Genomic DNA, 14,115 nt, shown 5'->3' with positions numbered 1-14,115 from the left:
AAATTTGACCAAGGGAATTGATCTACGGCTCTGATGTTCAGCTATAAAGGTAAAAAGGACCTAGAGCGTCGAAGCAGGGGCGATAATGGTTTTCGAGTTAGATATATAAGCTTCAAAATCAAGATGTGTCACAAGTACCATGGAATAGTAAATTTCTCATCGATACAACAATCATATGATTAATAACGTAGAGACCTTCGTTTGATGTCATCTGCGCATGTTGAACCGTCCACGTCCTCAATTGGCCTCTTTACTTCACTCAAATCCCACTTTTTTGAAATTGTTTCCTCTCCATTAACACTACTCGACTCCTTCAATATCTTGATGGCTATCACTCACCCACTCAGTCATTCACAGCGAATACATTAATGACACGTTCACTGTTACACAAATATTAGTTATTTATTTTTTTATTGAGAGCAATAACTCTTTTATTTGCCGCATAAAAGTTCATACTACGTTCTGCAGAATTAAGAAACATGAGGTGCGCAGCTGATAGAAAATATGATTAAAAACGAGACAAATATACAAACACAAGATCATTGTCACAGAACAATGCCAACATTCTCATTTGAAGTATATACATCGTCTGAATCGACACTATCCTTGCACTGAACACGATTGGAACTAATTCGGGATAATTGGATTTTCATATTTTGCAAATTACTCAAAAGTGTTAGGTGCCGTATAGCTGAATGTTGCAATATCGCAAATTACTGTTAGTGATTAAGTTTGTTCTAGGCATGTAGGCTAAAATCATGTGGCAAAAACCCACCATGGATTTGAAAGACTACACAATGCATATAAAGAGAGTGTAATGCTATAGTCTGAAGTGACAAGTTGACTCCAGTTAGTCGGGGGAGGGGGTGCTAGGGAAGGGGGTCTCCCTCGTGATACAGAAACTTTTGCACCATCATAATATCCCATAATTACCTCGTCAACAGAGATAAGTGCATACCCCCTCACCCCAGATATCAAATGAATCATCCTTCACGTGTATCAGAAGATCTAGACCTCTTATGCGACATGCCGCAATAGCAACATACGTGTCACTAGATATATAGTTGTAGAATGGTGTTTCCCGCCTTTCTCTGCGGACGTATTAATGAGGAGGGGAAAACATGGTTTTTACCTTCACACCGATTATCTACGCACACGATATGTAGATCTTCAGAGCCGTAAACAGACAAGTAATTTAGTCGGATCGCACGGGGTGTGAGATATATGTTTAAAACGTTGCAAAGATCACTCCACTGGAACATGTTTGAACAAAAATGTGTAATTTGTATGCTGTGTTTACGTTACCCATGGCAAATATCTGAAGTAGCAAGCTTTAGAGTTTGTATTCTCAAACGTGGCAGGCATGATGACGATGCGAATAATCTGGATTCATGTATATGTACAAAATAATTGTTATTATCACATTCGTATTACGTTTACTTCCACCTGGCTGTTGTGGCAGTGTGAAAACTAATAATGCTTGAAAAATTGAGGTAGAATATATATATTTACAATATACTGACGGAAAGGGACTATTTCCAAGAGAGAATGGATTTTTTTTGTAAAACAGAGGAATTTTAAAAGTCTAATGATACTAGCAAATTTTAGTTGTACAAATGATTTACCAACATTCACTTCTGCTTTGGGGACAGATGTCCCGGGAAGACTTCAAAAGGTGGGGCAGTCGAGGTAAACTACCACATAATACCCCCAGTGAGGTCTTTGATAATTCCATATTTCACCATGTCCTTCAAAAACTGCTTTTCGCCATGAATGTCATGCGTAGAGAGTACAAATGCTGTGTCCATTTTCATATCTTCGTAGTAATGCACTCTGGAGTCGGGATCGTTCGGGTTGTAGCCGAACCCAGCCACGGCGACCTCGTCGCACACCGTCATGGCAGCCATGATACATATGGTTCCCATGGTTGGTACATTCTATTCAAGATTGAAAAATGTGACAGAAAAAACGGCCAATCAATTTCAAGTTCAGCCTGCACTGCCGTGTATGTAAGTACATTTATAAATTTATAAATTGGTTGACTGTCCAGAGAAAGCAACCCTAGGCGATATAAAATACTAACAGTAAACTAAAAAAATGAAGAACATGTTTGACGATGTAGTAGCAAAAGAGAACGAATTAATACTGACCGAAGTAGTAACGAATTTAAGTAGCAAAACTATATTTACAACCCGAACTGTAAAAACTTTCACTTGACAAAGGCTTCTAAATATCGTTTAGTTTTCAAGATAAAAGTTAATTTCTGTAATTTACAGAGACTCTCTATTACCACCTTACAGAGTTACCGAAAAAGCGACGTAGGATAAAAAACAGGAGATCAAGAAAGAAGACAAACTTACCTTATATTTTCTTCCCTTGTTGAGCGGGAACTTGACAAGATCAAATGCTGTATGCCCCACTATCTCTGGGTTCAAGATGCGGAAATGTGATCTGGGAATTGGAACACTGTTTGCTATCCTCGGTCGCCAATACCCGATCCATGACTTAAACAAACAAATACAACATTATCTATTTAACTTTATCTCTGTAGCACGTATCCTCATCCTCATCATCATCATCATCATCTCATAAAGTAAATCCGTCTTTTATCTTATAATCTGCTAACGAGTTATTTTGTCAAGACGATAAGTCCCCGCGTTGGTGATAGGTAGAACAAATTAATGAAGGGGATTAGGGAGGGTGATTAAGAGATATAAGCTGTTTTCTTTGAAATGCTATACAGAGATAGAGAGGGTAAAGTAATAGGCACACACGCGACACTTGTAAGACTTGTATATCGCCAGCAATACCCTGGGGTATGAGTGATGACCGATTTTGTTTTCTGATCTTGGTGGCTGACGTTGCCTGATTTCATCATCAATGTGGGACCAACGCACATAAAACAAAGACTCCTTACCACCGTTCGTCCAGTTGCAACTCGTTCAAGCCATTCCAGATCTTTTGATTTGAACGGAACCAGTACGAACAATTCACTTGGATCGTACTCGCCGGGTTCCTGTGGTGCGCCCTCCGGATAAGAAATTCTCATCGTCGTCTTGGTGCCAACATCCTTTTCAAAACATCTTGTTGGTCCACCATTTACTCTACAAAGACATTATATGAGGTTAATAGCCGAGCTGTTTTGCGTATTGGGAAGAAATACTTGTCGATAGTGATTATAAAAGTCGTTTCCTGAATAAAGTTGGTCTGTACAGCATGTTTTTTGGGGGGAGGTGCAGACGGTACGGTTATTTTTTTAACATGATCTAGCTAGACTTGCCCAAAGTCTGTAGGCTTATTAATATCTTTACGGAGTAAAATGAAAGAGCAGACTTCAGCAAACTCTGTCGCTTCTATGATGGTGTGATCGCTAAACTCACTAGCTGGTAAATACCACGTGTGCCCGGGAAGAATGAAAAATTATGATCGGAAAAGTTGCAAACAAAAGCTCAGCAACGAACGTCAGGTTACTCACAAAATGTATTTCGAGGTGTGCTGTTTGAAACAATGAAAGGCTGTTTAATACTGAATTTGTCTCAACATATTTCCGTGGTTGAAAATGTGATTCGCGCATTGCGATGTCACAGTGCGCTGGTTTATTTACCTCATGACGACATCGTACGAATCTATCTCCAGACCCATGCCACTGCCAGCCAAGATTCCACCGCTGCCAACAACGACACATTTCTTACAGCCAGGTCTGTGGGCAGAATAAATCAGAACTGTAGGCATTTGCAGTTCCCGAAGTGGACATCCTCATGTTAAAAATAAACTTCAAGTGATTGGTGTCCATCATTCGCTCCTGGTACGAATAGCGATACATGCCACCGTAAGGTCACAGCGATAACATCAAAGCTTAAGTAAATTAATTAATGTGTTTTCTCATGGAAAAGGGATCATTATAATTATTTGCACTATTTGTATTTTAGTTTAGTTTTTAGTTTTAGTTTTTTTCTTTCTTCAACAAAAAGCGAGTGGTCAAACCATAGACATTTATTAGTACTTACAAATCGTTTAAAACCCCCATAAATGTGTATATTCCTACCTACCCTACATTTTCTACCCACACCGTAACCCGTAATCAGCGTAGAAACAAACAAACAACTGAACGTTCTACTGTAAGAATTCTACTTCAACGAGTTATAAATAGCGCTACCTCAATAATTCCTTCGGGTAGGCCGTCTCCTTGACAACCTTGAGTAGATCATCAATTTCACTCTCTGTGAACAAAAGACAGAAATATAATTCAAAATCATTATTTTTCGAATCGATGGTATGTATGAGACACCGACTCAAGCGATGCCATCTCAAATATTATTAGCGCTCAACCTAAATAAGCTTGATTTGAAGGATCGTTCCGTCTAATTCTACATGTACATTCGGAAAGCAAACCAATGACGCCGGGCTTTAAATGTTGACTTGGTGTATACACACTGCCAACATTTGGGTTTAATAGTTGGTCAGCCTTTAGACTTGGTTTAAGTCGGTGAATTTTTAAAAATGTAATCATTTGCGAAAGTTCCTCTTGTGTAAATTCATACAAACCTGTCAGGTAAGGTTTTCCTAGCAATCGAACGCGTTGCCTTTGAGTCTGCGCAGTATACGTAGTGAACTATTATGTTTCTGCGTTGGCCCTTTCATCGCGTTCACCCTACTCAAATTGACGTTTCATATGAAAACGGAACACAAGTCATCGCCGCCTTCACATCACTCAATAACAAATCACAGACTTGAACCAGGTCATCCTTAACAACTAAACTACAATTACAATTGCAACTTCAAGGAATGATGCTAATTACCATAGCTTTGAACTCCAAACGGTAGAGGGTACTCAGCCACGTTGGACCACAATGTGTAGTTTTCGTTGACGAATAATGGCATTTGGCTTTTAAATCTGTTTTCGAAAAGTCACAAAAGGCTTGTCATTAGAAAGAAAGAGCTTCGGGAATGGCTTTTCATAAAATGCGACATTTGTCGTTATTTTACCGAGGTCGGAGTAAGTTTTGCTGTATATTTTTGAAATGCATAAAGACGTCATTGATAATAATTGGCAGACGAAAACACCATACTTTTTGAGGACCAACTTAAATAGTGCCCCGTCTCGCCTGGAATGATCTATAGATTCCAGACAACAATTGATAGGCTACACAACAAAGCATTGTATTGTGAGTTAAGTTGTGGCTCTGCAATGAAGCAAAGAACCATCGTTTCTAATGTCAAAAAGAATCAGAAAATGACTTCTGAAAGCGGCCTTGTTATGAAGAGGACTTAGTGCCGTCACCTATCTAGTAAGACTTGCTCTTTTTCGTACATATTGTTAACACTTTTGAACCTGGACTAATTCGGTAAACCATAAGACGCATAACATCTGAGTGAGACGGTCTATTTTTTTTAACTGCTGAATGACAGATAACATATAACAATTATCACAGGAATACTAAGGTGACCGACCGAAACTGTAATTTCAGGTAACTATGTCACCATGACAAAATGCAGTTACATCTTTTGTACGTGAGTTCTATTTATGGCAGTGTGATAATTCGAAACATTCCTTCTTTATTTGCAGCTACTCATTCGCACCAGTGGAATGTTCAAGGAAACGCACTCGCAGTTATAACTGTACTCACGTTTTCCTAAGTTTTGACATTTTAATTCTTGACTGGAAGGGCTTGCACTGTTCCTGAACATTGTGGCTGCAAAGTAAATTAATACTTACATCAAATATTGGACGCGTGAACAACATGAATTAGGCTCTCTCTCTCTCTCTCTCTCTCTCTCTCTCTCTCTCTCTCTCTCCTCTCTCTCTCTCTCTCTCTCTCTCTCTCTCTCTCTCTCTCTCTCTCTCTCTCAGCAATCAGCACGATTATCAGACGAGTAGTTTCATATAACGAAACATACACATTGTCGAACATGGAGCAGAAATACCAAAAGTCAAATATAAATGCCGGGAAAGCATCTATCTGTTCAAGTGGCTTTGTATCACAGAAGGCAATCTATACAACGTCAAAGTAAAACCGACAGATCAGAAACCAAATCGGCCCCATGGATGATGTATTCGAGACACTCTTTACAATCTGTACAATCTTTCTAAAAAAAACCCCGAAAATAGTACTAAATGTTTAAACTCACAGATGTCTGGAATCTTCAAAACAAAAAAGCATTCATGCATTGCGTCATGATATATTCTGTTCCGAGTCACCCTACACTAAACATTATAGAGATGTTATCTTTGCCGAATTGACGGAGCTTCATACAGTAACCTGTAATGGGATAATCATGGCACGAAAACTTCATGAAAATAACTATTTCGCAACGAACTACGACACCCAACATTATACAATTATTCATCTGGTGATAATTATATCCAGTTGTTGGTCTTACCTTCGTGAAGCATTTCCTGCCTGTAACATCGACTTCTTGACTATTTCTGTAGATAAAATTTAACATAAAAATATGAAGATATGATGAGGTACGATTCTCGATATTTGCGTAACTTCATCGTATTTGTATTCTTTCTCACATGAACGGTATTTGATGTAAAGGACGACATGTTCCCTGTTTGCGTTGCGTTTTCCCGTCTCCAAGGAAATTAAGGTCACGTGTTAAAGCACCATCAGCTGTAAAAAAATACTTTTGGCGTTTTTTTTTATTATTTTCGTTCTGTTTTGTGAAGTAGATTTTCCTGTACAACTCCAAGTCACGTCGAAATGTTAGTGTTTAAGCGTATCATGGCCAATGTTATTGTTGAATAGTGAATCTCTGTCTTGACTACTTGTCAACAATAACAGTGCATATTTTACAGAGTCTCAGTTTGACGACTTTGCAATAATACTTTAAGTATTTCAACAAACGTTAGGAGAAAAGGGAAGAAAGCGTTTTGTTTGATCGTGTAAAAATAATTAAAATATTATAAAAGTCACAGCCAATGATCTTGTAACTATTCGTGGTATGTTAAAAACTTATAACCTCATACGAATGCTTTCGTCTTAAAGGGAAACACTGCTTTTTCAAATTGATGGTTTTTCCAGTTCGTGATTTAATTTCTCAAAATTAGCCTAATCATGACTGCAAATAATATTGATCATCTTTTAAGTTTCGGATGCAACCTCGCTGTACCGCGCGCACGCTGAGGAACGCTGGCATTTCATTTTGCATGCTTTGTGAGGACAGTTGTCACCTTAACATACATCTCCGGCACGCACATACCACACGGTATTTTATGTATGACGTCATCCTCGATGTGTTCGCACAGTGTTCTGTGTCAGACAACTATGATACATATTCTGTTGAAGGTTCTCAAAACTGTTATTTACTAAAGCGATACAAACATACAAAAAGTTAAACCGGAGAGCGTTGTTATTGTCTCTGTCATGATAGTATTACCGAAAGATTTGGCATTTTGAAATAATTTGTCTGGCAACGAGCCAGGAAAAAATTGGAAACATTGAGTACAACATTACGAATATAGCAATATAATCAAATAGCAGGGCAGTCGTAGAGCTGGAATTATCTGACATAGCTTGGATTCATTGGTCGTTGTCCGACTTTGTGGTGATAGGGTCGTGATATCTATAACGTTTTCGTAATGTTGTCGCATGGTACAATTCATAGGCAGTGTAATTTATGGTAGTATAAACCATAACGTCATCGACATATTTATAATATGTCTGTAAACAGAGCTTTAGAGCATTGCTGACCATCGAAAAATATTTAAGACAGCATAATAAATATTGGCTGAAAAATCTGTGGATTAAACGGAATTACAGATGCAAAATCTTTGAAATCGGACCATGGGCGTAGTTAGTAAAAACTTTCGCAATAATAAACGAAAACTTAATAACATTCTACGGATAATTTGATGCGCAGCGACATAAATAAAGTTGTATATTGTCGGTTGGTCGGCAGACAAGCTAGCCGACCAACTGACCTATTGACATATGAATAAAATACTTATAAACTTACCTCTGTTGTGGGTCTTCAAATCGCATGGATACTGCACCGTGCGGTATTTTACCTCAAAATAAACTTTATATCCCATAATAAACAGACCATTGACGAGTCCAAACAAAACGAAAAGTTTCACACATTTGAGCAGATATCTGCAGGTTAGCCGCGCCATGGTAGTGCCGCTGGTACGATTAAGATCCTGCAAAAGAAAAATGGGTTACACGTGATCTAGAAGGAATACAGTGCATATGTTTTGTTATTTTGTGATTTAAATTCTGACCGCAGGGAGAAAACAGGATGTTGCGAGGAAAGGAGAGCGAGACATGTAAATAGACTTGTAAAACATATTTTAATCAGTAAAGGTCTCATTAAATAATGACAAATTGTGGCTTTTAATTTTTTCTGCCATTTCTTGTTTATTCCTGAGGATGTACAGTGTGACACTGAAAACATACACCCACACACCGTCCCTTTACACACAGGGACGGTGACCAACACTAGGATGTAAATTATGGCGGATACTTTTGCGAATTTAGTCGTTTATTATCTTCACCTGCTTCATTAGCCTTCTTCAGCACTTGTTTTGTGATAAAGTAGAGGAATGCAAATGTTTGGAGAGGCAATCAACAAGCTTAGAATACCAGTTCATTATGAGACACGAGGTTGCAAGCAAGCATAGAGCTACCGCATCTCAATGGCGTGGAGTCTAGTTGAAGTGAGACAGTCGGGTAGAATAGAGCTGGATTAATATTGCTCGCTTAGGCGAACGAATTCATTTGCATATACTCATCTTCGTGAATAAGCCTGGCGTTAAATACTTTAGTTCGGGAAATCTATGGTTATATAAGCATAGAAACAAAAATGACAAGACTTTTAGAATTATTGTGGGGGAGTGAAGAACGAAGTTTGGAAAAAACCTAAAATGTGTAATCTTATACGCTTATTTTATGCGTTGTAATGTATCATCGTTTTTTTTAATCTTTGCCACGTGTGACCATAGCCATATCTACTTCTATCTGTGACCAACGATTGATAAATGGTGTATGTAGTTTGGTATGGTAGGCAGAACCGAATGTATGACAGAAGAACAAGGCAATCAGATTTGCGAATATACATCCGAGAACTTTAAACCAAGTCTTTAAACGTGGGTTGACACAACTGACACAAATCATTTGCTGAAATTTTATTCTCTCGGCGTGGCGTCTTCTGGGCCGAGAAAGTAAAAACCCGCATTCAAGACTGACAAGTGAAAACATGTGAATCGCGTTGACGGAAACACTCTAATCACCATCAAGATTAGGGAGACAAAAGGTACGAAGTCGGCAATCATGTATTTTGTCTTTTTTCCTTCAAAAAATTTCTAGCCAATGGGATACCTAAAAACCTACGCCATTGGGTCTTATGGAATGAAGTACTATGCCAAATTTCTCGTTTGTTTTCGGAGGCCAAGATTTTATAAACTTACTGAATTATACACAAGAACTTTGATTCTGTTCAAACTAAGTTCATCTCCGAGCACTGTACATATCGACAACGATATCGCCGAGTGTTGTAATGATTATTATTTTGCGATTATCACTTTTTTCAAATATAGACACAGAACCAAGACGGCCGGGCCATTTGTCAAAACATGAGCTCCAATGATTGATACGATATTTTGCTGGGTCACACTAATTTCTGGAATCATTAAAAGTTCCACAATAGTCTGATACAATTACATATTAAAGAGTAGTCAATCCAAGACCTTTTATGCAAATCGTTTCAACCCCAGATACCATTGATCCCTTATCTTCATGAGTTAAACTCCCGCCAAAAATACTGCAAGGGGGTACAGATCTCACGTAATGACTTAAAGTATAACAGTAAGCTTTATAAGCCGCTAAAACACTACCTAATTGTCAGCAATACCATATCAATTCAAGCATATCTCTTTTTGCATTGACCTATGAACTTGCAAAAAGCTTTGTACATAAAAATGAAAACATGTAAATAATGGTACAAATTTGCTTCGAATCTTTGCACGACTTAAATTACACACGGTTATGGGCGGATTAAAGATGCAGCCCCATCTCTATAGTATGTTTCACGCAATAGCATGCATTACGATGACAGTTAGCTGCAGTGCTATTGCTCGATGCATATGCGTATTTGGGTCGGACGGCGGTTCAAGCCACATATACCCAGGCAAAACCGTGAGCACAGCTCTGCAGCCAGATGGCGGTGAGACTGAATTCGCGAGCAACGTTACATTTTCTCGCTACATGTGACTATTTTTACGTCGTGCCAAGAATGCCGTTCTGAGTGTAACCTCAGCACTAGCTGAGGTCTCGTGGTCACGAACCCTCATCAATAAAGCAAAGAACAATAAGGTGTGATCTATATGACTAACACAAGCAAACGACAGTCGGTCTCTTGCGACAGTGTGTCAGGATTTCCATTTTAAGCGAATACGTCTATCAAGGACATCACCAACTCAAGGTTCTAAAGGCTGCTTCCAGTATCATCGAGACTGGTTCATTGGTGGATTTACCATGTTTTCTTCCCACGACGCCACTCTACCAGCCTACTTTTCTTCTTGAACGTGAAAACAAAATGGTTGATTCACAACACCGAATATGTGCACAAACTCACCTGTGGTCAGTTTCTTTATCACGCTGGCAGATGACACCAAAGATGATACCGTAAATTCGGGAATAACACAGACTTGTCCGTTGCAACGTTGACTCAGTGCTCAATAACATAATCGCGCAACACACGTTTGGCGCACTCGCTCAGTTTTAGCACACCGTTCCATCTCGTGTTCGCTGAATTGCCTTGTTATGGTGTTTCCTCAGAGAGGTCAGAATCTGATTATGGCAAATGGTTAACTATTATGGGATGTGTCTATGTTCTTGATTTTAAATATTAACCAGAAATTTTAACCAACGCGCTTGTACATATACAGTTTGCCTTTTATGGGTCGGACTTTGCACGGACTTAAAAAAGACGAAAATATGTCTTGTAACTCGACCGAAAGTGGTGGTTTTCCTTTTAATAAGTCTGCTGCTAATAATCAACAGGTGGTTTGTACTGTTGCGTGTTGCCAATAGTTACATAACGTTGTAATATCGCCATGCTGGTTCAAAATGCTGTAGCGCTTGCAGGACAAAGGTGGCGATATGACGTATTGCAGCACAACCAACAACAAGCACTTGACGACATGCCTCCCTGACGACATGCCTCCCTGTTCCAACCTCTTTTATCAGTTTCAGTAAAGTGCGATATTTTCTGTACTGACGTGTACGTGACGATGGGGATTCCCTGATGGTAACAGATCGATTTGGTATCTAGGTAAAGGCTTGAAACAATATGTTTGATGAGATGAGTGCTTTGAGTTCTGTTTCAGATGATCAGAGAACATGTTGATCAGAAAACAAACATGTCGGGCCGAGCCCCAGGCGACCACACCATTCTATGAGCTGTTTCAAGTTCGCGAAATGTTCGTGAGCATCAAGAGTAAAATAAGACTGAGGAAGATGTGTCCCTTGTGAGCACTTCTTGATTTTCTCGCTTCTGAACTTTGACCTCAAGAGAGATTGGTGAACACTTACTTTTGGAAAGAAACGAAAGATCTGTCACCATGATTATACTTCATTTGTGAGATTTGTTGTTTTCAGACCAGCATTTCTAGCAAATGTGGAACATATTAAGTTTTCTTGATTTTTTTAATGTCATCGATTTTATTAAACTGGTAAATAAACAAAATAAATAAATAATAACAAATAAAACAAGCAAAATTAATCGAAAGTAAAGTCTGTAATAGTTGTTGTTTATTACAGTCATCATAAAAATCCAGAATGAGTGCGTGAATCCGATATTTTAAATATAACATAAGTCAAAAGTCAAATTTTTCTAGGGTAGCAAATCGGCCAATCCTTAAAATTCCGATTCTATTTCTGAAAAGATGAAAAAAATAATAAAATTTGGATTTTCTGCACATCGGCTAGATGAATGTACTTAGATTCAAGAAAGGTGACATAATGTACACTTATAGGACTCATACAAGATCTCTGTTCTGCTACGTATGGACAACTTGAAGTCTTAGAGAAAACCCATGAATCATCAAGCTTTTCATTTTGTGTCGCAGGATAAACAGGCCAGACTTTAATCATGGCTCATTTTTTACTCGGAACCACAGTCGCTTGTGGTTAGCTACAAGGCGGACGGCCCCTCTGAGCTATACAACTAATCGGACAGAGTGTCCGTCCGCCGTGTAGCTAACCACAAGCGATTGTGCATAGTATACTGATACAACTCAAGCGGTAAACTTTAGGGTAGACATGATGTTATGAGTGCAACAACCCCGTATTGAACTTTATCGGGTGAAAACAGGGGAGTCCGCGGTAAACACATGTAGACCCTGTTCCATCCAGCCGGTTTAAAGTGTGCCAGAATAAAGTTATCTTCTCCCAACGCTTATAGAACAGTGACACATGGGGATGTCGGTGCGGGGACCGTACGCTCTAATTAAATTAAATGGTGGCTAGTTGATTCTCCACTTTACTTGGGTCTTTGCCAAATTTTGCTATCGTCCTCGATTTGTGCATTTATAATGATTTGTCATCCATTTTTTTCTGCGCTTTTTAACAATGGCCCACTATAATCACCGTACGTACTTTTTATTACATGATAGCCTCCTTAAACGATCTACTTTATAGCACCGTTGGTAAGTGAATACACAAGGGTCAGTTTATCACATTGTTTTTGAGTTCTCACCGAGTAAGCGTTGGAAAGGTCCAGATTTCATACAAAGCTGTATATTGGCAACCACGTTCACGGATCCATCCTAAATGTAAGATACGTGTATTATTCGTACATTGGACTTCATACTTACTATCAAGAGTAATACATGCTTTTAATTATGTCAAAATGACGTAATATTAATCTGGATATAACATCATGAAAACAGTGAAAATTCGCAAACCTAGATATTGTAGGTTTCATCTGTTTTAAATACTTCTGTAAAGTAAGTATATCAGACAGTTGTAATAAATAAACCAGTCGCAAGTTCGACATTTACGGAGCTCGAGTATTAAACAACAAATACAGAAGAATTGAACATTTATTTTTACACATTTTTGACAGGAGAATGTTTTTAACCTCTCCAGCTCCTTCCCGCCGAATTACTGTAAGCGTCTAGAAAAGGCAATAAACAAAAAGAAGCTAGTACCGATATTACAAGAATGGGATTTATACATAAATACATTTTTATAATACTAAATTTAAGATTGTCTTGATTATATGTAATGATTATGCATTACTTTTTTTTTTTTGTATTTTTATATAATGTTTTATTCGAAAACAAACTGAACTGAACTATCGAATCGAAGACAACAGTCGTTGAATATTATGAAAAAAATATATATTATATTTGCCAGCAACAAGGAAGACGAGGTGGCCGAGTGGTTAAGGCGATGGACTGCTAATCCATTGTGCTCTGCACGCGTGGGTTCGAATCCCATCCTCGTCGCCAATTTTTTACTTACCATAATATGAAACACAAGGTCGTTCTTATTTACGTTGTGGAATCAGTTTGGAGACCACGACACCCTGTCTTGCTTTTCGAGGAAAGAACGATAAACGGAATAGAAACATGGTGACAACTGGAATTACAACAAGTTCAGAAAACCATACCTGAGATACATAATATTTCATATTTTCAAACATATTTGAAAGACAGTGGGTTCACTCTTGAAAATCCCTCGTTTTGGCGATTCAGAAATGGTGAAACCCATGGTGTTTATTAAATACAAATGAGAAAGGAGAGTGTTGTTATAATTAGCACGATTAGCAGATGTTGATATGTTCTGAGCAAAGCGCCCTCTAGTGGCACGAAATAATTTGCGTTGGTATTACATGTCTTGCATCATGCATAAACTGGACAAGGTGAACAAAGCGTCACAGACCAGGACCATTATTTTTTGATTTCATTGTACTTGCGTTTTGCTTTGTATTCCGCTACATAGAAATTAATCATATGCAGAGCAAACGCACACTCCTGAACGTTTGGTGCCAATGTACACACCATATCCATGGGTTAGTTGCGGCAGTATAGCGGGTATCACAGCCACATCCATTGATATCGTCGATGGCTGAATTTTAGCTAGGATGAAATTCACTTTTCAACGA

At 38.5% G+C, this 14,115-nt stretch overlaps 1 protein-coding gene and 1 non-coding gene across 2 annotated transcripts; one reads left to right on the top strand and one right to left on the bottom strand.

The window, feature by feature from the left end:
* Positions 1-394: 394 nt before the first annotated feature.
* Positions 395-10,826, bottom strand: LOC139139011 (CMP-N-acetylneuraminate-beta-1,4-galactoside alpha-2,3-sialyltransferase-like). Its single transcript, XM_070707697.1, has 10 exons — positions 10,579-10,826; positions 7,963-8,146; positions 6,382-6,427; positions 5,628-5,693; positions 4,800-4,894; positions 4,157-4,220; positions 3,605-3,700; positions 2,918-3,104; positions 2,361-2,504; positions 395-1,937 (listed from the first exon to the last, which is right to left on the bottom strand). Exons 2-10 carry the CDS (start codon positions 8,117-8,119, stop codon positions 1,695-1,697), a joined length of 1,098 nt encoding a protein of 365 aa, XP_070563798.1. The 5' UTR covers positions 8,120-8,146; positions 10,579-10,826; the 3' UTR covers positions 395-1,694.
* A 2,548-nt stretch (positions 10,827-13,374) lies between these two features.
* Positions 13,375-13,456, top strand: Trnas-gcu (transfer RNA serine (anticodon GCU)). Its single transcript has one exon. It is a non-coding gene; the product is annotated as a tRNA-Ser (tRNA).
* Positions 13,457-14,115: the final 659 nt, after the last annotated feature.

Source organism: Ptychodera flava, chromosome 8 (assembly GCF_041260155.1).
Source record: "Ptychodera flava strain L36383 chromosome 8, AS_Pfla_20210202, whole genome shotgun sequence".
Taxonomy (NCBI): Eukaryota; Metazoa; Hemichordata; class Enteropneusta; family Ptychoderidae; genus Ptychodera; species Ptychodera flava.
Note: the sequence above shows the minus strand (reverse complement) of the source record. Positions and strands in the feature narration are given on the sequence as shown.

Coding starts and splice junctions, on each gene's coding strand:
- LOC139139011 (XM_070707697.1), bottom strand. CDS start 8,119: ATGGCGCGGCTAACCTGCAGATATCTGCTCAAATGTGTGAAACTTTTC. Junction 3,105..3,604: donor TCGTACGATGTCGTCATGAG/GTAAATAAACCA, acceptor ATGTCTTTGTAG/AGTAAATGGTGGACCAACAA. Junction 1,938..2,360: donor ACAAGGGAAGAAAATATAAG/GTAAGTTTGTCT, acceptor AATCTTGAATAG/AATGTACCAACCATGGGAAC.